This window comes from Capsicum annuum, chromosome 8, assembly GCF_002878395.1.
Source record: "Capsicum annuum cultivar UCD-10X-F1 chromosome 8, UCD10Xv1.1, whole genome shotgun sequence".
NCBI lineage: Eukaryota > Viridiplantae > Streptophyta > Magnoliopsida > Solanales > Solanaceae > Capsicum > Capsicum annuum.
The window spans coordinates 161,359,642-161,383,661 of NC_061118.1; the positions used below are offsets into that span (position 1 = coordinate 161,359,642).

Sequence of the window (24,020 nt, forward strand, 5' to 3'; positions counted from 1 at the left end):
TTTATTTATTTTATGGCTTATTGTTTCTTGACTACTCGTTTAGCCAAATCAGTCTTTAACTTTTTAGATGGATTGAACTTGAACGAGTAAAGATGGAATGAGTTAACAGATAAGTAACTAACTGGAACTTGGTTAAATTGGACGGATCATATCTTCATAAATTAATTTTGGTACCTCTATTTCACACGTATATTAAGCTGGCGGCTTCCATTACAAGTTCCTTCATACAGTCTTTTGGTGTCTATACTAGCGTTAGTAACTAGTAATAAAGCTTGGGCTGTTTTCTCAACTTATACTAAAACCCACTTGTCCATGCATAAGGCTTGGGCTGTTTTCTGCAGTTTATGGGCTTTGCTTCCTCTTTCACTGTCTCAAAATGTTTGTTTGTTTTTGGTAGTCCCAACACATTTTATGTGACACAAAAACCCGCATTTATTTGTCTAGTTTAGTCCTAAAAAATATGTTTATACTATATAATATACTGCTTCTATCACATGTCGAATTTAATAAACCAAATAATTTCATGTCAATATTAGTAGTATAATCCAAATAAAAGCTGGGAAACTAACAAACTCTTGTCTGCTTTCCTATACAAACCCACGTATTTCCTTTCGCTGACTAGTGACTGCTAAGGTCCAAACATGAAAAAGTACCCTGATACTTCACTTCAGTGAAACGTGTACCACCATAAAATCTTGTAAGTTGAGAAAAGGAACAGTAAGCTTTTACTGGCACATGAAAAAAGGAAGCTAAGCAAGTAGTACCAAAATTCAGTGGTAAACAAACACACGGAGGGACCAGACTAAACTTTCACCATACACGTTGCTAAAAATAAAAGGACAAGTCAATAGTAAAGGAAAACTTACCACCATAAAGCAAATAACTAGTGAGCAGTAAAAAGAACTCCACTGACCTATATAGCTAGAGGCGTCCAATTAACTGTAGAAGCTAGTTTTTTGTGGCAATAATGATCATCGAAAACCAATTTAAATGGAGCAAGAACATAGATTTGACCAGAAAATAATAGAGTATCACCCAAATAAGAACCTCATGACAAAACAACGTGACACGGCAGTGTCATACCTATTTACGCTGGTCTCATAAAATTACCTACCTCTACAATAGATAAAATTAGAGTACACCCACTAGGAAAGTTCAATGAAAAAAACATAAAAAGAAATCTGTGCTGCCCTCCCGCAAATCGCGCTCCTAGAAAATGTGATTGGAGAAACATGATCATCGAATGTGCTTAGAACCAGCAGAAAACTGCAACTACCACAGTCAGAACCAATTGCCCGACTGATAGAGCAAGTGTAGTAGAATCGGAGCTTCCTGGAGATGGCACTGGAGCACCCCCATTCACCCCCTCAGCGGTGGTTGGAGCAACTGCCGACATGGTTGGTGATCCAGCAACTGGAGAAAGAGCTGCATCAGCAAATAAAAGAAATAAATCCAATAACATATATAGAAAACAAAATCAATTCCCAGACAGAAAAAATGCAACATTCTCATGGTTCAGGTCCACTAGTTAATTAAGTATATCATACACATCCCCATAAGAAAAAGAGTAAATAGTAATCAAACTTTTGAAAAGAGAACAAGAGTTCCCTAGCTACTAGGTGAATAAATTTTTAGGTAAAGGAAGTTAAAAAGAAAACGTGAAACAAATTGAAAAGAATCACGAGTAGGAAGAACCAAAATGAATTCCCTTCACACTTAGAAAATATAAGAATTTATCATCCAAAAAGATTATTGTAAAGAAAATTCATCAAGGATCAAGCATGGGCGAATCAGGACAGTGAAAGCAAGTTTCGGGAACCCACCAACTTCCACCTTATATTGAGCTATCTATCAACTATATAAGAAATATCTGCCAGGGAACCCAGTGACAAATTAGACACTTGGTCCAGCAGTCGAAATAGAACTTAAAACTTTACTACCCTCCTTGATGAGGGTCCGAATTCTCTTACGGCACATATAATAAAGTTTCTTCTTCAAATTTGGAATTGTTAGGAGGATCTATCATGCTTGCTTACCAACCAAATGTGGCATAACATGATCAGGTGTGGCGTTTCTTCCCCAGTCAAATGCGGGTTTTGAGCCAGGACATCTTAGTTAAGCATGATAGTAAAATTAAAATCACCAGATCACGTTTTATTAGTTCTGTTATTTCAGTTAATTTTGTTTTGGAGTGATTGAACAAGACAACTTAACCGGTGAAAATTAATTCAGCTCGGTCAATTTCTCTCATACAGTTGGATTCCTTCAATTCAAGTAAATTCAATAGTGCATTGTCATCCAAACTGAAAACCAAACAAGAAGAAAACAATTTTTCTCATAATGAAATGTGTAGCAGAAGAGTATGAATTGATTTAAGCTCGAGACTGTAAAGGCAAAATCACGGCGGAGAAGAATTTAAGAACAGTTCATACATATTACAGAACCAAAGTACAGTCCCCGTGATACATTAAAAAAGGCATACGAACCTTGCCCTTAATTTCAATTCTTGTAGTGGTTTTTAAAAAATGGGTCCGCATCAGCGAAGCAACATCACGTGAAGCAGAATATATTCTACTCCGTTACAATTAGTTTGTCTTTAAAGAATTTCTCCCCTCTTTAGTAACTCTTTAATTTTATTTTCCAGGTAACATATTGAAGACAACAAGATTAAAAGACATTCATTGCAAGTCAAAAACCAGACAAACAACGGTCAAAAATATTCTTTACTAGCTCCATGGCAAGTCAAAATCAGACAAACAAGTTGACACGATAAGTGTGTACCATAAATATAAGGAATATGGACGAAAATGAAGAAAAATAAAATATTCTCACACAGGAATGCTCTAATTTTTCTCTCTTCATCCATCCACATTCCAAAATTGAATGAGATTCCTTTCTCTTTTTTTTATTTGGTTGTCGGAGATTGTAATTTGCAGGGTATTCAACTAGAGGTCCAGATCTAGGGATTATTCACCTTCACACTCATCACAATAACTTCTCTTCTTTTCATGTACTACTACATAATAAATATTTAAGAACATATTAATGTCATATTTAAACCAATTTTAAATAAGTAAACAAAATAAACATTTACTCCAAACAGAGACCACAGTCAAACAGACACAAAAAGAAACTAAAAATACAATAAAAGCCAGATCTGTACGTACCAGGAGCAGCTCCAGTGTCAGTACTCACTGTACAAATACAAAACACAAACCCAAAAAATATTAGATTAAACACCAATTAAAACCTCAAATTACATAATATTACTCTTAGAAAGAGCATGCAGTAAGGTGAAAAAAAAAAAAGCACTCACATCCACAGTTACTAACAGAAGGAGCAGATACATGGCAAGCAGCAGGAAGAGACATAGCTTTAGTAACATTAAGAACAACACCTAACTGAGCACTGTTCTTAAAGCCTTCACAGAGACACTCAGCATCAGTTTTCAACACCATTTTAAGGCCTGAACAGCAAGTACCTTGTGGTTTCGTCTCAGTACTTCCATTAGTAACAAAAGACAAACAGTCAGCCAAGTTAAGTACCAAGTTGTTGCAGTCCACTGCTGGTGCAGGGGCTGAACGAGATGCTGATTCTACGGTAGTAGATGATAAAGTGCATATTGTAATGAGGAAAAAAAGAGCAAATGGGGTCATTTTGATAGACATATTGTGGTGAAGAAGAAGAGAGAGTTCTTTTGGTTGGGACTTTTATTTTTTCGGAGAAAGTTGGAGAGTGCAAAGAGAAGGTTGGAATGTGGGTATAAATTGCGTAAAAAGAGAATGGGTCGGGTTATGAGGAAAGCATGGAAGGACACGTGGTGTAAAATTCTAAAGTGGTGCGGCCTCCTGTGCTAACCCTACCAAGGGACCGCTTGGCACCATGAAATTATGAAATGATCGGAGTTTTGTTTGGACATGCAATTTAAATTTTTTTTATATCGTATACTTTTTTGTGAAAATTATTAAAATTATCCCAATTAATTATATAATTTTATTAAATAAATAAAATTTTATAACAAATTATAATGCACTATCACAAAGTTATTATAAAAATATATATAATATTTACTGATTAAACTTTTGTTCAATAAAAAAATTAAATTATGCTATTTTTTAATATAATCCTCCCACATAGGTAAAGTAGAAGTTGATTTAAAGTGATAATAAATTTTATATTAGTGAAAGTAATAGTTATATGAGATATAAATGGATTAAAGAACGATAATATGAACTTAATGATTGTTAGATATAAATGGTGGAACGTCTTTTTACAAAATATAACCTTGTGAATCAACTTTTATTTTTAAAAAAATAAATCTCAAATCTTGATATGAAATTTAAAATCATACTTTTTGAAGATTGGGAATTTCTTATAATAGTATGAAACTATGAAATGAAATTATATATTCAAATATTGATTTCACCTAATAATTTCAAATTACACACATTATATCTGATGTCCAAACATATATACTATGTCATATTCCTCAATTTCAAAATAAGTGTTTGTTTATAAGTGAAAATATCATTTATTTTTAAATGACGATCAGAATATTGTTTTTGCTCTTGTTTATCTTTTAATACCTTTTTACCAAAGTTTTGAGAGCTTGTAATATCTATCATTTGTGAAGTCTACACTGAATGAAATTCTATTTACTTTATGCATCTTTTAAATAGCGGTTGGAGGTTCATACAAATCTTCCATAGTGAAAACTTATAACATATAGTAGATACTATAGCCCATGTCAGCACAGACCCAATATATGTTATTTACGCGATTTTAATTTATATATCACAAGTAGCATTTGGAGTGTCAATCAAATTTGTATTAATATAGATTGTTAAATAATTTAAGTTGCTAGTCATTGTGATTTATAGTATCTTTTATGTAATTTAGTAATTTATGTTACTCGCTTTGTCCCAATTTTACAATTTAGTGAGTCAATTAAATTTATTTTACTAATATATTTTTAAAAATATTTTAAGTTGTTAATCTTTGTGATTTTAGTATCTTCTAATGTAATTTCGAATAATTTGTGTTACTTGCTTTATCTCAACTTACGTGACACTATTAGAATTTCAAAAGTCAATCATATTTTTTACTATATGTTTTTAAAATATTATAAGATGTTAATAGTTATGACTTATAATTTTATTTTATTTTTTGCATAATTTTTAAATATATAATATTTCATCAAAATAAAGTAAATAAATTAAAATAAACAAAGTACTAATTTTTTAAAACATGTTAAATTCGAAAACATCATTTCAATCAATAAATTACTAAATTAAAATAATAAAACATGCAAATTATAAAATGTCAAAACTATCCCGAATCTATGTGACACAAATATAATTGAGATAATCAATCAGATTCTTAATATGTTTTTAAATATTTAAATTGTTAGCTATTGTAATTTATAATAATTTTTATGTAATTTTTAAATAATATATGTTACTTTCCTTATCCAATTTTTTATGGCATTGATAGTCAATTATATTCTTAAAATAATTTAAGTTTTTAATTATTATGATTTATAATATTTTTTCTTCTATTCCAATTTAAGCAGCACTGAAATAAATTAGAGTCAACCAAATTTTATGATTGAAGCAGCGAAACGGATATGTCCTAAATGACATATAATACCTAATTAGAAGTAATATAGCAAAATTACTATAAGAAAATATTTGTGAAAAAAATTTAAATGAGTCTCATATAAGATGTCATGTTAATTTAAAACATCAAGAATTAATTTATCATTTTATATCAATTTTATTTTTATTTAATAGTATTAGATTTTTAATACCTAAATGACTTATAATAATTAATTAGGGGTGATATAGTAAAATTATGGTTGAAACAACTGAAGTAGACATATCATAAATGTCTATTTTACCTTTTTTTTAATTAAATATTATTAATTTTCTTATATTTAAATGTCTTACAATAATTAATTAGAAATAATATAGTAAAATAATAGAGCAAACATATTTGTGAATTTTTTAAATGAGTTTCATATAAAATGTCCTATTAATTTAAAACATCAATAATTGATTTATCATTTATATCTATTTTATTATTTATTAAATTTTATTAATTTTTTAATACCTAGATGACTTATAATAATTAATTTGAGGTGATATAATAAAACTATGATTGAAACAGTTGAAACAGACATGTCATAAATATCTATTTTTTATCATTTTTTTAATTAAGTATTATTAATTTGACTTAAAATAATTAATTAGAAATAATATAGTAAAATTATGGAGCAGCTGAAGCAGGTGAAGAAGCAGACATGTTGACAAGACGAAGGGTTGTATGCTTCTACACTCTTATTAATAGTAGTAATATATATATATATATATATATGAATGTTAAACCTTTTTAAATTTATTTGTTTGTTTGCTTCTTCATAGGTAAGTACTTTTCACAAATATTTCATGTTAATTTGCCTATCAGATTTAATTTTTGGTACAGTATTTTGGCACGTAACTAATAGAGGCAGATATAGACCCACTACATAGAAACGGGCACCATACGTATTGAAACTAATTACACCACATTAGCTGTCTCGACCATTTGTTCTCCTCATGACAACCTCTTTTTGTTTTTACTTTTGTGTTACTACCCAAATTGCAAAGAATATCACGTATGTAATAAGCTCACAAAAATTGGCTGAGGAGCAGAAAATGTCTGTTGAAAGTGTTAGGTTTTTTAAAATATAGGTGCAAAAAGGGAGGAAAAAGAAAGTATATGGAATGAAAATTGATCTCTATTCATTTAGATAAATAATTCAAATTAAATATAGGTGCAAAAATAAATTACGAGTTCACATGCATCATAGTTTGAGTCTAAAGTTATCCTATCACCAAAGATTGTGGTTGATTAAGAAATACTTTAAGTGCAGTTCTACATTCTTAACTAAAAGTTTTAGGTTCATGCTTTATATATTTGAATCGTCGTCTTCGATACGGAACATTTTATCTTTTAAAGTAGGACTTTTCAATCGAAAATTTAAATTATTCAGGCCACAAAAATAAACATATAATCTTTTTTTTTCTCGCAACAACTTTAACAAAAGCAAGAAAATATTCTCTCAATTCTTATCATCATGACTACGAATTATGTGGATATTCGGACCCATAACAACTTTATTATTTTCAAAAGTGAATAACCCAACAATAACAACAAACCCAGTGTATTCTCACATAGTGAGGTCTGAGGAGGGTAAGATGTACGCAGTCCATACCTCCACCTCTAAAGAAGTAGAAAGACTGTTTCCGATAGACCCCCGGCTCGAGACACGGAATACTAAACAAATTCATAGTAAAGTATGGAACAAGATGGCATAACATAAATACGACACCTACAAGTAATAGTAAACAGAGAAAAGTAAACAAACTCGTAATAAAGCATGAAACAAGGTATCATAACAAGAATAATACCCCCACCAAGGTATCATAACAAGAATAATACCCCCACCAAGTAATTCCCTATACTAGCGACCCAAACTGACCCTAGCCTTCTGCCCTAATTCGCGTCTTCCAGATCTTCCTATCTAGAGTTATGTCCTCAGTGAGCTGTAACTGCTCCATGTCCCGCCTAATCACCTCTCCCCAGTACTTCTTCGGTCTACCCCTACCTCACCTAAAACCATCCAAAGTTAGCCTCTCACACCTACGAACCGGGGCATCCATGACCCTCCTCATCACGTGTTCGAACCATCTCAATCGGACTTCCCGCATCTTATTTTCCACTGGAGTCACACCAACCTTCTCCCCGATAGTCTCATTCCAAACTCTATCCCCCCTAGTCAGCCCACACATCCAACGCAACATCCGTATTTCCGCCACCTTCATTTTTTGAATGTGGGAGTTCTTAACTGGCCAACACTCTGCTCCATACAACATGGCCGGACGGACTGCCACCCTGTAGAATTTGCCTTTAAGCTTGGGCGACACCTTCTTATCCCGCCCCAATACGGTGCGAGACCTCCTCGTCAATCTCACCGTTACCCTGAATCATGGACCCGAGATACTTGAAACTATCCCTCTTACATACCACCTGTGATTCCAACTTCACTACCACCTCATTCTCCAGTCTCACATCATTAAACTTGCATTTCAAATACTCTGTCTTGCTCCTACTCAACCTGAACCCTTTAGACTTAAGAGTTTGTCTCCACATCTCTAATTTATCATTCACACTCCCACGCGTCTCATCAATCAAAACTACATCATCTGGAAAAAGCATACACCAAGGCACCTCTCCTTGAATACGCCGCGTCAACACATCCATCACCAAAGCAAATAAAAAGGGACTAAGAGTAGATCCCTGATGCAATCCTGTCAAGACAGTGAAATGCTCAGAGTCTCCTCCCACCGTCCTCACCTGAGTTTTAGCTCCATCATACATGTCCTTAATTGCTTTGATATATGCCACCGGGACTCCACTCACCTCCAAGCATCTCCAAAGCACCCTGGGGACTTTATCGTATGCCTTCTCCAAGTCGATAAACACCATGTGCAGGTCCTTCTTTCTTTACCTATACTGTTCCACCAGCCTCCGTACCAGGTGAATTGCCTTCGTCGTCGAGCGGCCAGGCATATTGTCGTCTTAGCCGCCGTAACTGCTAACTTAGCCTCCTTCCTAGCTAACTTGTTTATCATACGCCCCTTTCTTGGTCTCCACTTTCATCTTAACCTCTTTATTCCACCACCAATCCCCCCGATGATGCCCGGCCCGGCCTCTAGAAACACCGAACACCTCACTAGCATTCTCCCTGATGCACCTAGCCACCCTATCCCACATACTATCCATGCCCCCCTACCTTCCCACACCCCCATTCCCGCCAACTTCTCACCTATCTCCCACGCATTCAATGGCATCAAGCCGCCCCACTTAATTCTAGGTCTACACTCCTCACCTCTTCTCTTCCTATCCTTCTTTATACCCAAATCCATAACCAAAAGCCTATGCTGGGTCGAAAGATTCTCACTCGGGATGACCTTACAGTTCTTACACAACACCCTATCCCCTTTCCTAAGCAACAAAAAGTCAATTCGGGTCTTGGCTATCGCACTTCGGAAGGTGATCAGGTGATCGTCCTTCTTCGGGAAGCCCGAGTTCACCACCACCAGCCCAAAGGACCTTGCAAAATCCAATAGAGTAGCCCCCTCTTCATTTCTTTTCCCAAAACCAAAACCACCATGCACATCACCAAAGCCTCCTGGTAACGCCCCGATGTGCCCATTGAAATCTCCTGCTACAACAATCTTCTCCGAGCTAGGCACGCCTCTCACTACCTTATCCAAAGCCTCCCAAAAGTGAATAACCCAAACGTTTAAATATGACCCAGGTCCGGTCCCAGGAGCCCTTATTTTTGGAACAAAATTGATTAAAAAGGTGGATCGGAACAACTCCACCGGACTTCCCCAACGGCTAATTAAATAAACAAAAAATAGGAAACGACGTATACCCCTTAAATTTCGCCTTAAAAACCAAAAACTCTTGTTTTGTTTCGTTTATTTTAGTTATTTGATAAACATTTCACCCAAATTCACCAATCATGGTTGAAAATTGACCAAGACAAAACATTATTTATTCAAATAACAATTAAAGTGACGCAGAATAAGGAGTTCGAATCACATAATAATAAACAAATCTTAATAGTACTTGTTTTTTTCCTCCTTCCAAATAATGCTTGAGATCGACATGAGAATGTTTGACAAGACGTAAAAGCAGCATAAATCATGCGTAAAAGGGATGGAGTATTTGGAGACAGCTAATTGAGGTAAAATGACCTCCATATGTCTCTGATGTTTTAGCCAAAACCTTTGATAATTGTCTCCTCAGAAAGACCAACCAATATTACTAGACATGCATGCGGAAACCCTACTATGATGATATCTGATGCATCATGCATGCTCAATTTATTTTTATTTTAAAAAGAAGAATAAAAAGAAGATAACATTTAATTGGACTAGTTTCTTTTACATTTGAAAAAGGATATAGTGGGACACTTGAGGCCTAGATTGACGCACAACAACCACTTTTTTCTACATATAATTTGTGGGAAATTAGTCAATTACTTTGATCCCTCCAAATGATTTTCAATACTGACACTTTTACGCTGTCAGATATTATGCGGCGCAAATTAAAGTTTGAATTCCAATTCTCAAATTTGGTCAAGCCACTATTAAATTTTAGTCTTCAGTAAATGCCACACGTCACATCTTGCATGCCCATCTTGCCTAGTGGCACTCACTATACATCATAATTACATCACTGTGTCAAATTCAATATTTTGAATCAAACTGTAAAAAATTTTAATTTATAAGATGTGGCGAAGTGCTTAAGCAATTAAACGCACATTAGTTGTAAAGTAAAAGTTGTGCTTCTCCCATGATTACTGATAACGGCATAATCTGTTCATAATATTTTTCTTTCAAAAGCAGGTTTGCTAACTTTGATTAATGATCTTTTCAGAATAGTTAATTCAAAGTAAATGTAAAGTCTTCTCATAATCATGAGCTATATATATATATATATATATATATATATATATATATATATATTACTTTTTTTTTCTTGATCATTGGCTATTGAATCAATTTTTTTTTTTAGAAAAAATATTTTTTTATAAATAAAGGGAATCATAAGACGGAATTAAATCTTCACCTATAAAATAAAAATTTAAGTTTTAACTAATTAACTGAGCTACTACAACTTCCCGTTGAATCAATTACTTTTCATCTTTGATTTATTTCTTTTATTTTAATAAATATATGGGAAGGCATGTGGCTCCGCTATGATTTTGATTCATTGGAGCTCTTGCATCTCAATGACTCTATTTTGGGTACCACCACTAATTAGCAACCTAAATAATTTTAGTTAGTGATATGTATCAGATTTGTTTTAGAGGTTTAGATACACATGCTGCTTATTATACATGTCCGGTAATTAAGTCGTTAATATATAGAATTAAAATTTGTATAGAAGGAATACTATATCAATGGGAGACAAAGATAGATACATATTGATGGATATTGGACTAGGGACAACCGTAGTATCAAGCTAGGAGTTGTAAATATTAGGTAATATCATTATTTCATATACCTTTCTTATGTAATGTTTATTCATCTTATAGGGATATATATATATATATATGCTTATCTGTTAGCTAATTTATTTGAACTATTAGAAATAGCTGAGCAAAGTTACAGTACTATTTTTTTTCACACAAAAGGTCTCTCAAGGTGAAAAGTCAAGTATTATATATTCATCCATTTGGATGGTGATACGTGATGTACTAGCTAGGTGGTCATTGATATGAATAAGTTTGTCACAAAAAAAGAAGTGAAGTAGGGATGTGGGTACTTAGTTCCTTTGTTTTGCTACTCCCGTGATTGGTGATGTCTTCATGGGTCCCTTTCACCTCCACTATACCTACATACATTAATTAAAGAAGAGAATTCAAATACGTATTTTCACTTTCTTCCCTCAATTACTAAAACTAGTATATGTTCAATTCTTACTCATATTCCCTTTTTTTGTCTTTGTTTTTAGCTCTCGTGATTCTTGATGGACCGACTAATGCTCCAAAATCCAAATATAATGACTTCAAGTTTGTTTTTTCATCTTAATATTCACTCACCGGTGTAGACACGCTCTTAGAGCGGGGGCGGACTCACATGTATAGGTGAGGGCGTACGTGCACCCGTTAATTTCAAAAAAAATTGTATATATATATAGTGCACCCCAAAATGAATGTAGTGCATCATGGTGCGCTGGTTGAAGCCCGCACTTCCGTTCATGCGACCAGGGATCGATCCCTAGGTTGCACAACATTTTACCTTTCAACCACCAGGGATCGACCCTGGGTCGCACAACATTTTACCTTTTATTTTCAATAATTCAGATTTGAAGGCTTAGATTGGGGATTCAAACCCACAACCAGTCCGTAAGTTGAACCTCCTTCACCATTGAGCTACCATAAAAGTAAACTTCATATTATAAGAAAGTAAAGTTACTAGCTTAGAACTCATATTTGTTCTATATATTTATTTTTTTAATATTGTTCATGTCTTTGGTGATCAATTGAATATGATAATATCTCTTAATCAACACCGAACATTTTTCTAACGTCTTAAGATAATATTGGTGCACCACAATTAAACTTGTCAAACGGGCCGGACTGACCCGGCCCGACCCAGCCCACTTACAAAAATCGGCCCGATTTGATTCGGCCCGGTCAGCCCACGGGCTGTAGGGTACCAGGTCCCGGGCCGATTTATTTTTGGTTTTGGGCCTGATTAACCCGGTCCGAACCAAGCCCGATCCAGGCTAATTTTTTTTTTTCTAAATAAACAAATGGACTAATTTACGATAAAGTATTATTAATTTATTATATTAGGTAGCATATGTTTTATTTAAAGAAGTACATATATTTTATATGTGTACGTATATATGTGTATATATCTTCTATAGACGTATATATTTAACACATGTATGTGTATATATTTTAAAAATTAGTATATAACTATATACATAGTGTGTGTATATATTGTAGTATATTTGATTTAAAGTAGTACGTATATATTGAATGGTACGTATATATGTGTATATATCTTCTATAAATGTATATATTTATCGTATACATGTGTATATGTTTTATAAATTAGTATATAACTATATATATGGAGTGTGTGTATATTGTAGTATATATATTGTAGAATATTTTATTTAAAGTAGTACATATATATTGAATGATGCGTATATATGTGTATATATCTTCTATTGACGTATATATTTAACGTATACATATGTATATGTTTTATAAATTAGTGTATAAATATATATATAGTGTGTGTATATATTGTAGTATGTATGTATTGTAGTATATTTTATTTAAAGTAGTACGTATATATTGAATGATACGTATGTATGTGTATATATCTTCTATAGATGTATATATTTAACGTATACATGTGTATATGTTTTATAAATTAGTATATAACTATATATAGAGTGTGTGTATATATTGTAGTATATATATTTAAAGTAGCACATATATATTGAATGGTACGTACAGATGTGTATATATATTCTATAGACGTATATATTCAACGTATACATGTGTATATGTTTTATAAATTAGTATATAACTATATACATAGTGTGTGTATATATTGTAGTATATTTTATTTAAAGTAGCTCGTATATATTGAATGGTATGTATATATGTGTATATATCTTCTATTGACGTATATATTTAACGTATACATATGTATATGTTTTATAAATTAGTGTATAACTATATATATAGTGTGTGTATATATTGTAGTATATTTTATTTAAAGTAGTACGTATATATTGAATGGTACGTATATATGTGTATATATCTTCTATAGACGTATATATTTAACGTATACATGTGTATATGTTTTATAAATTAGTATATAACTATATATAGAGTGTGTGTATATATTGTAGTATATTTATTTAAAGTAGCACATATATATTGAATGGTACGTATATATGTGTATATATATTCTATAGACGTATATATTTAACGTATACATGTGTATATGTTTTATAAATTAATATATAACTATATATATAGTGTGTGTGTATATTGTAGTATATATATATTGCAGTATATGTTTTATTTAAAGTAGTAAATATATTGAATGTTACGTATATATGTGTAATTGTGTATATGTGTATATATTTTTTAAATTCTAATGTAGTATATACTATATATATAGTGTATATATATTGTTTAACGATTTTAAAATATATATAGGTGGTTATATATAGTGTATATTGAATTTTTTTTCTTTTTTGGTTTTTGACCGAGTTTGACCGGATTTTCAACCGGGTTTAGGTGGGTTAGATCGGGTTTGGGCTAAGTGGGCTGGTTCAGGATTGTTTTTAAAATTTTTACTGTTGAACCCGGACCCGGCCCACTTAACTACAACCCAGCCCGGCCCACAACCCGGTTAAACTTGTCGGGCCGATTTCGGGTTGACCCGACCCAACCTACTTAACACCCTTAACCACAATATTATCAAAAGCAATAAGCGTAAAAAAACTTTAAGGTCTATTGTGTTTAAGCACAAAGTATAAATAAAACATGAGATTTAATGAAATAAGGTTTAAAGGTAGAAAAGATATAAATACATGTCTAGTCCAAGACTAATAATATAAGCATGAATGACAAATATATGAACAAAAAAATTAATTTTTTTGATAAAATGAAATATCAATTGTTTAGTGTTCGTCTCTTCAAAAAGTCTCATTAACAAGGGAAATTATGTATTAGAAGTTAGCACCTAAGCTGCACATTAAGCGAGACGAGCGCTCAACACATTTTGAATATTGCTTCGAGACTTATGCGTGTCTTTAACAATATTAGTGCACCCATAGAGTCCAAATCTTGAATTCGCCTCTGCTTAGAGCATTAATGATGTGTTTGGTACAAACAAAAATATTCTCTTAAAAGTAAAAAGTATTATTCCAAAGAGCATTTCTGTATTATAAAGAATAAACTCTACGGAGCTTTTGGAGGTTGGAAAGAGACAATGAATTTGCAATATCACTTGTGAATTTCTTTTTTTAAGTCAAGTACTAGAAAAGTCATTTTTTTGACTTTTTAAAGAACTTATTTTCCTAAAATTATTTTCCCGTAACAAACTCATGCAGTCTATGAACTCAATTGAAATGTGAAAATCAATTGAAAGACGCTAAGCAAATAGAACACCTTGTAAAAGTAGTATAGTATTATGCCTTTCGGCCTAATCATCTTTATGCCTTCGGACGAACCTTATTTTCATACATATTTCATCATTAAAAAAAGAAAAAATTACAGAAATTAGTATCCTTAAGACTATAATTACAATAAATAGCAATACTTTTTCAAAATTACAACTTATAGGAAAAGTAATAATATTTTACCCACTTCATAGTAATAGAAAAATATGTATTTTCCAGTTGTGCATATGTATTTATGAGTAATACATATATATTTGTATATGTATTTATATAACAACATTTTACTTAAATACAAAATACAATTTGTTATTTTTCGTAATTATGAAACGTTGCTATAAAAGTTATAATTAAGGCTACAGAGTTGCTATTTCTGAAATTTTCCCTTAAAAAAAAGATAGTGCTAAATGGCCCCAAAAATTTGGTCCAAATTTTGCCATAATAATAAAAGTATAAATAACATAAATACCAACCTTTTAAAATTAATTACACTCTCTCCCACTTTTTTTAATTACTTTACTCTCTCTCCCTATTAATATACATAACATTCTGTGTATATGTGGAATTATTGTAATATGTTTAGGGAGTTGAGATTTTTTATAATATTGAAAACATAAGTTGTGTATTTGTGTAATTTTTAGATAATAAAAAGATTATATTAACTTTTTCTTTTAAATAGATAAAGTTACTTAATTTTTAAAGTAAAAAAATAAAAATGTCCAAAAGTTAACTAGTTCATAGTGTGAAAATAATTTTCTCTATTGTGGTCAAGTTATGATAAAAAAATTATGGCCAAAAGGAGCTTTCATTCTTTTTGTAGTTCCAGCCGAAAGATTTCACATGGGATATGACAAAGCAGCAGCTTGTTCTATATAATTTCCACAAGCTTTACGGGTAGAGGAAATAATTTTCAATCCAAAAAATGATTTGGTCCACATGTGTTGGGAATAAACGTACCCCGTATAGCCCATAAAAGATCTTCAAATATATCAAAAGTGTGACTTTGAAGTTCTTTGGGACCAATCCAATTCACATTCCAATCATATCACAAGCATGCCTCAGGCTTTGGCATGGCCTCTTTAGTTGAGTGATGTTTCGAAATGTAACTTTTCAATACTTTTACTTTATATAAAATATTCATTCATTTCTTTCACTTAGTTTAGAAGGTTAGCTTAGATTGACTCTTAACAAGCGCACAATGACGACAATTGAATTCCAAAAGGGAAGTACGTCGATCCAGACACGAGACAAGTCTATTTAATGAAAATTTGAGAGAGAGAGAGAGAGAGAGGTGAAAGGGAAATCGAACACAAGGGTGTGGCATAGCGACAAAGTGATAACAGTTATGACAAATCAAAGTTTAAATTCCAACAGAGAAAAAAACTAGATACAATTCTTTTTCATCTACCTGTGCGTGATAGACAGAGTTATTCGGTAGGACCAATACATGTGCTCATGAGAGATATCAAGTACTTGGTGGAATATGCAGTGTTATTTGTAGCATGTGCTTGGTGGAATAGCGTAGGTGCATGCAGAGGTGGCATTTGAAAACATAGTAAATCAAAATATTAACTGATTCTTCCTCGGGAACATAGATGATTAGAACCATTTTTGGAGCAGACATGCATGGATGGTAAAGGTATAGCAATTAATCAAATGCCATAAATTTACATTTCAACATAGATGTTACAGTTACTCACTTTGAGACATCAAAACTGCTTACATAATGGGAAGGGAAACGTTAAAGAATTATGTGGAATTAGATTGCACCACTAGCTAGTTACTCCTCGTTTGACATGATTACCTTTTGAACTGTTGACACAACGACAACCACGTCGTCGCGCTTCCCACCAGTATATCCAACATATCCGGCTGCTTGAGCTGCATCAGCAAATGGACTTCTCCCTGAAGCACAACTGCCCACTTCTATCACCCTTGTTGCCAAAATCTCCGCAATTTCCTGAATAAGAAAAAGAGACCAAATAAAGACCATTGCATTACATACTAGAAATGTGATCAAATTACACGATGGATTTTGGACAAGTTCTCATAAACTGTATGAGAGGAGCTTGGGTATTTGCATAGCCAAGGTGAGTTTAGTGGTTGTCCATGTTGCGACAGAAATATCCAAACCTGAAGCACTTGGTAGAACAATTTAATTAGAACTAAAAGCATCTTCTTCTTGTGTTCAGCTATAGTGGGAAACCTCATAACTAGAGCTTATGCTCATAATCCAACCCAAATCCAACAATGCATTTCTTGGCTATCTAGCCAGCAAAGAAGATGGAAGCTCTGGGCAGCTTTATTATAACATTAGCAAAGCGGAATCCTCAAGCTTCATGTATCTCGAACTCCTTATACCTCGTTCACTTACTATAGGCAGAGCAGCATCAGATTCATCTTACTTTTATAAATGGAAAAAGAGACATAAATCGTGCATCTGAGCTAAAGCCTTTGTCTTTCTTCTCTGTGTAAATGGACGGCCACTAACCAACTTGACTATATTGATTCTGGAACTGCATCCATTGTATCTCTAAGACGAAGTTGCCCCCCTTGGGATAACACCCGAGAAATAAAAAAACAGCAGTACCATTTCACAGAAGGTAAGACAAGAAAATGTGAACAAAGATAGCATTGGCACCTGAGGACTTTTGTCAGCTTCCAGTGACCTTGAGACGATTGACACTATTTCTTGATCATATAAGTTGTCAAAAAGTGCATCTGTTGCAGTGACAATTATGTCCCCTTCATCTAACTCTACCTTGTATTCCTGAAACATAAAGTGCAAAACACAATAAATGGAGTAATTTCGGAATACGTGCTTGGACAAATCTCTCAGATGGATTGCCTCATTAAACATGTGCACATACATACCTCCAGAAGTTGAGATGGATCATCACCTTTTTCAATTTGTATGGGCAAATTGAATTCATGAAGCATGGGTGATGACTTTGTATAAACCCTGCCATTCCTTACTACGATAAAACCAGAGTCGCCAATATTAGCCACATGAAGAGCCTGTTAACAATAAATTCCATTTCAAAATAAGTTCATGAGTAAGCATTCATAAATACTTGTCATGATTTCTTCTGCAATATAGCACATTGACGGATTGGAAATCGATATCCTTTGCAAAGGTTTCTAACTGTATGTCGTTAATAAAACTTCATAAGACTCTTTATCTTGTTAATAAGTGCACACGATATGCTCATGACATCTCTTAGACGAACACAGCTAGCAAGTTTTCAATCCATTATAGAAAAGAATATACTGGTGTGTGTGAGCTGTGGATGCATCCTTTTGTTTTCGGGGTGAAACCATAAATTAAGGTATGGTGCAGCACAAGACAGACATATTAATTTGGTGGTGAAAATACCTTTCCATCAAAATAACCAATCAAGACTGTTGAACATCCAGGGAAATCTGTTTTTGAGACACTCAGATTAAGGACTCGCTTAGGGTCATTTATTAAATCCTTGTCACACTGTGAAGCAATGGCTTCACTATTTTGCATGAGTTCCTTGGCATATACTCCTGGATCACTTCCTGTGTAATAAAAGGCACAATCTCTTAAAATCAACAGATACTAAGTGCCCCAGGGAACTTGATCAGCATTGAGTTGGAAAATATACGCTTGGTGTGTCTAACCTTCTAAAATTCCATAAAAGTGAATTCATGAACTCCAGACTAAACTCAAGGCATTACAGGTGCCATGCACGATAGAAACGCGTCAGAGAGAAATTACCTTCCAATGACCAGGAACCAACTCCATCGGCTACCCCTAGCCACTTCCCACAAGCAACAAAATATGCTTCATGTCCTCCTGCGAATGCCTGGTTTATTTATTATTTTTTGAATTTCTTACTCATATCATGATCTTCTATTTGCTACAAGAAAATGACAAATAATATCTACTGACATGTATTCCAAATTCAACTTTAATGAATAAACATTACTTGGTCTGGAAATTTCAGAACTTACCATATATTAAAAGCTGAACTACTTTTTTGTTCATCTTATAAATAGTAAATATACCTTAAAACTCAATTCAACATCATGACTAAGTGGTCACTTTAACTTCAAAAGTTGAAAATTATAAGAAAGGCATATCTGAAATACCTTGGAAGGATATTGCAGTAAAGTAGCGCCAGAAGACAGAATTAATTCTGCTGCTGCTGGTGTAGCTTCCTCGCTGTTAAAAACAAGAGCATGAACATCAGATGCATTACTACTCGTTCGAAGTAAACATAAGGACATTACCTTCTTAACCTTTTATAATCTATTGACTCCTCAATCTATTGGAGAGGCTGGTGTAAGGTGGTTGACTGGATTGTTTAATGAAATCTTCAAGACGGCAAAGATGCCCGAGGCTTGGAGGTGGAGTACCATGATCCCTCTCTATAAGAATAAGGGTGACATCCAGAGTTGCAATAACTATAGGGGGATTAAGTTATTGAGTCACTCTATGAAGATTTGGGAGAGAGTGGTCGAGGTGAGGCTGAGACGGATAGTGTCTATTTCGGAAAACCAGTTTGGATTTATGCCTGGCCGCTCGACGACGGAGGCAATTCACCTGGTGCGGAGGTTGGTGGAACAGTATAGGGAAAGGAAGAAGGACCGCCACATGGTGTTTATCGACCTGGAGAAGGCTTACGACAAAGTCCCAGGGAGATGCTTTGGAGATGCTTGGAGGTGAGTGGAGTACCGCTGGCATATATCAGAGCAATTAAGGATATGTATGATGGAGCGAAAACTCAGGTGAGGACGGCGGAAGGAGACTCAGAGCATTTCACTGTCCTGACAGGATTGCATCAGGAATCTACTCTTAGTTCCTTTTTGTTTGCGTTGGTGATGGATGTGTTGACGCGGCGTATTCAAGGGGAGGTGCCTTGGTGTATGCTTTTTGCAGACGATGTAGTTCTGATAGATGAGACTCGAGGGGGTGTGAATGACAAATTAGAGGTGTGGAGGCAAACTCTTGAGTCTAAAGGGTTCAGGGTGAGCAGAAGCAAGACAGAGTATGTGGAATGCAAGTTTAATGACGTGAGGCGGGAGAATGAGGTAGTAGTGAAGCTGGAATCACAGGAGGTATGTAAGAGGGATAGTTTCAAGTATCTCGGGTCCGTGATCCAGAGTAACGGTGAGATTGACGAGGATGTCTCGCACCGTATTGGGGCGGGATGGATGAAGTGGAAGCTCGCGTCGGGGGTGTTGTGTGATAAGAAGGTGCCGCCCAAGCTGAAATGCAAATTCTACAGGGTGGCAGTCCGTCCGGCCATGTTGTATGGAGCGGAGTGTTGGCCAGTTAAGAACTCCCACATCCAAAAAATGAAGGTGGCAGAAATGCGGATGTTGTGCTGGATGTGTGGGCTGACTAGAGGGGATAGAGTTTGGAATGAAACCATCCGGGAGAAGGTTGGTGTGACTCCAGTGGAGTGCAAGATGCGGGAAGCCCGATTGAGATGGTTCGGACACGTGAAGAGGAGGGGCATGGATGCCCCGGTTCGTAGGTGTGAGAGGCTAGCGTTGGATGGTTTTAGGCGGGGTAGGGGTAGGCCGAAGAAGTATTGGGGTGAGGTGATTAGGCGGGACATGGAGCAGTTACAGCTCACCGAGGACATGACCCTAGATAGGAAGGTCTGGAGGATGCGAATTAGGGCAGAAGACTAGGGCCGGTTTGGGTCGCCAGTGTAGGGAATTACCTGGTGGGTGTTGTGTGATGATTCCGTGTTCCATGTTTTATTACGAATCTGTGTGCTTTCCTCTGTCTTCTAATACTTATGGGTGCAGTATTTATGTTATGTAATCTAGTTCCGTGCTTTACTATGAGTTTGTGTGGTATCTCGTGACTTGAGCCGGGGGTCTATCGGAAACAGCCTTTCTACTTCTTTAGAGGTAGAGGTATGGACTGCGTACATCTTACCCCCCAGACCCCACTAGGTGGGAATACACTGGGTTTGTTGTTGTTGTTGTTGTTGACTCCTCAAGTATAAGAAGTCAGATGTATCATGAGTTAGTTTATTTTGGAAAAATAAACGACTTCTATTTGTTAGGGATTTAACATGTGTGTTGCTCTACAATAGTATAGTACGAGATGTAAACAAAATAACTCTAACATCACCAATCGTTTACGAGGTTAGCAGTATATGTATCTAAAGAATTTAGAATCTATATACATTCTACGTCCAAGAACAAGAAAACAAGTGTAGTAATTCTAAAACCAGGAAGGTCCAAGATATTAGCAAGATACCTGCTGTCTAAGACTTCTGAATATTTATCCTCAACCACTTCAGATCCAGATACTTCCATGATCTCAGTGTTTTCTACATCTTCTTTTCTTTCCTCTTCCAAGGATAAGCTAGGCAAATTTTCATCTGGCTGAGAAAAGTATAGAAGGGAATAAATTATGGCTGCAGTGTGCTGGAAGAACCAGTTCATTTTGCTCCCAAACTAAGCATGTAATTATATGAAGAGGTGTACATGGAATCTGTGAAGTAGCCAATATGTTCAAACCAAATCTTTAGGACAGTGATCAATGTTAAAGTACTCGGTCAATAAGGAGCATGTTACATCCATAACTAGAATAAATAAGAATATAACGTACATGCTGCTCTAAATTGGAGAATAGCCACATATTGCACGATATACACCATTCTATAATAAATGCCTATTTACTAATAAACAATCACAACATCGGCCAGATATCATTTGACACACAAATTACTAACCAACAGTCCCAACTCCCAACTAATCTGTTTAGGTGACTTCATCTGATCCACAATAAGGTTACCATACATGAAGAAGAAACAAGCAGAACTCTGTAATGGCAAACACATAATTTACCATGTCAAACCTTATTGATGGGTGGATAGAACTCACCTGTGATGGACTTTCACCTTCAATAGACTCCGATATTAGGTTTTGATCAACTTCCTCATCAAGAATTGGTTCAGCCTCCTGCTTAGGAGACGGAGGCATTTCTTCAATCACATTAGTCTCACCACTATCTTCGAAGGTACCCTCTTGGGAAGCCTGGTCCTCTGTATCTACGGACAAATTAATCAGCTCGGTTTGATTGTCCTTTTCGAAATTAAGGACTTCAGCACTCTGGTATTCGGCATCGATAGACAAAGGAATAACATCAGCACTTTCTGGGCTAATTTCGTCAACAACAGTTTCAGTAATCCCCAGATTAATTCCCTCGGGAGCACTCTCTACGGGTTCTTCTATTATGGGATCAATATTTTCAGATATTTGTTCTGTTTGTTGGACAATCTCAACAGACAAATGCTTAATATCAGCATTCTCTGGACTAATATCAACAACAGTTTCAGTAATCCCCAGATTAAGTCCCTTGGGAGCACTCTCTACGTGCTCTTCCATTATAGAATCCTCAACACTTTCAGATATTTGTTCTTTCTGCTGGACAATCTCAACTGACAAATGCTTATTATCAGCATTTTCTGGACTAGTTACTTCAACAACAGTTTCAGTATTCCCCAGATTAATTCCCTCAGGAGCACTCTCAATGGGATCTTTTATAGGATCAGTACTTTCAGATATTTGTTCTGCCTGTTGGACAATCATAATATCATCCTCATCTGTTTCAATTTCACTTGAAGCAGCACCATTTTCCATCGAGCGAGTAGACTCATCATGGAAATCATTGTCACCATTATTCTCTTTCAACTGACTTAAACCTTCCCCCACAGATTCTTCAATTTCCATAGTGTTTACCGAGTCAGAATATTCAGGCATTGCTGCAGATGAACATGCAAGAGGCGATTTGTCATCATCCAATTCTTCAAATGCTACATCACTTGATTGACTCTTCATTTTATCCTCAACTTCCAAAGGAAGACTAGAATTCTCTGGTGGTGGAACTGAAGATTCACTGTCATCATCTTTCTTATAGAAAATCTCCTCAACGTGTTCAGCATTCTCAATATCGACTTCAGCCAGAGATTCATCTTGAATTCCCATAGATGAATTTGAAGCAACATCATCCGCGGATTCCAGAGAAGTTTCCCTCAATCCAATCTCTCTTTCTACAAAATCACTACTCTTGTTGTTAGTAACTACTGATTCAGAGAATTCAGCATCAGTAGCCACACTCGCAGTCTCACCCTTTGCTTTTGTGTCTACTTTCTTTACAGTGACTTCTCTCTCTTTATCGCCATCTAAAACTTTCACCACAATATATTCCTCCTCGCTATCCCTTTCCACTTCTTCCACCCCAAAAAGGGGCTCCTCCAACTCATCCTCTTTCGCAAGTTCACTCGGATCCCCAAACCGAAATAGTAGGCTGCCATCAGAATTCTCTGCCAACAGCAAAACGTTAAATGAAACATCACAAAATGATTCAAAGAACTTATCTTTATCACAAAAAGGGAAGGATTGTAAGCATTGAATAAACGCACCCTGGGTGGAGATGACATCAAGAACTGGAGGAGTTGGTGTGGAGCAAAAAGCAATGTGAAGTGATTTTCTTCTTCCTCTTCTTCTAACAAGACTTGGGTTGTGAAGGGAAACAAGTGGGAGGAAGAGGAAGGGCTTTTGGGCAGAAAAATAGGTAGCAAAGAATTGACAACTTCCTACACAGCGAGTGTCCAAGAACTTGCATAATGAATCAGCCATAATAACTATGACAACAAATTCATCTAACAGTTACTAAGATTATGTTAATTGAACATATGTTGTTCTTGTGGATAGAGGTTAGATGTCTTTTCTTGGGAGTGATGATGATCGTTATTTTCTGTTTGGTTTTACCCGGGAAAAGGGCCTTTGGCTACCAACAAACTGTCACTGATCCTCTCAATTGCTATATGGGCCGCAAACCCATAATGATATCTTTGCTATTGCTTTGTGTCTAGTATTTGGTACAACCACCTTCATAGAATTTACTGTGCCAACATTTTGATTAGTGTGTTTAACTAACACACACACAAGGACCTTTACCGATTGTGTACTCAGTTTGTCTTTCAAGATGATAAATCTAACTTGGGCTTGAAGTGTTGTTGTTAAACATTTTCTTTTAAAGAAAAGAATATACAAATGAAGTGAGGAGTTTATAACCACATCCTTTTCTCTCTTAGAATTACTAGCAGTTACTTGAGTTTTCCTTACTAGCGTTTTGCAAGTGTCGTCATGAGTTATGTAATATAAAAGAATAGACACTAATTATGAATACTATGGATGTTACAGATTACAAGTACTAGTACCTTAGCTTTCATAGGAACTTA

General features: G+C 34.8%; 2 protein-coding genes across 2 annotated transcripts; both read right to left on the reverse strand.

Annotated features, from left to right (window-relative positions):
* Positions 1–985: 985 nt before the first annotated feature.
* Positions 986–3,784, reverse strand: LOC107840021 (non-specific lipid transfer protein GPI-anchored 11). The gene is made up of 3 exons (XM_016683719.2): positions 3,317–3,784; positions 3,168–3,194; positions 986–1,425 (listed from the first exon to the last, which is right to left on the reverse strand). Exons 1-3 carry the CDS (start codon positions 3,666–3,668, stop codon positions 1,250–1,252), a joined length of 555 nt encoding a protein of 184 aa, XP_016539205.1. The 5' UTR covers positions 3,669–3,784; the 3' UTR covers positions 986–1,249.
* A 12,623-nt stretch (positions 3,785–16,407) lies between these two features.
* LOC107840022 (probable protein phosphatase 2C 62) lies at positions 16,408–24,010 on the reverse strand. The gene is made up of 9 exons (XM_016683720.2): positions 23,199–24,010; positions 21,658–23,099; positions 21,029–21,156; positions 18,898–18,970; positions 18,524–18,611; positions 18,155–18,324; positions 17,653–17,796; positions 17,420–17,548; positions 16,408–16,738 (listed from the first exon to the last, which is right to left on the reverse strand). Exons 1-9 carry the CDS (start codon positions 23,413–23,415, stop codon positions 16,559–16,561), a joined length of 2,571 nt encoding a protein of 856 aa, XP_016539206.1. The 5' UTR covers positions 23,416–24,010; the 3' UTR covers positions 16,408–16,558.
* Positions 24,011–24,020: the final 10 nt, after the last annotated feature.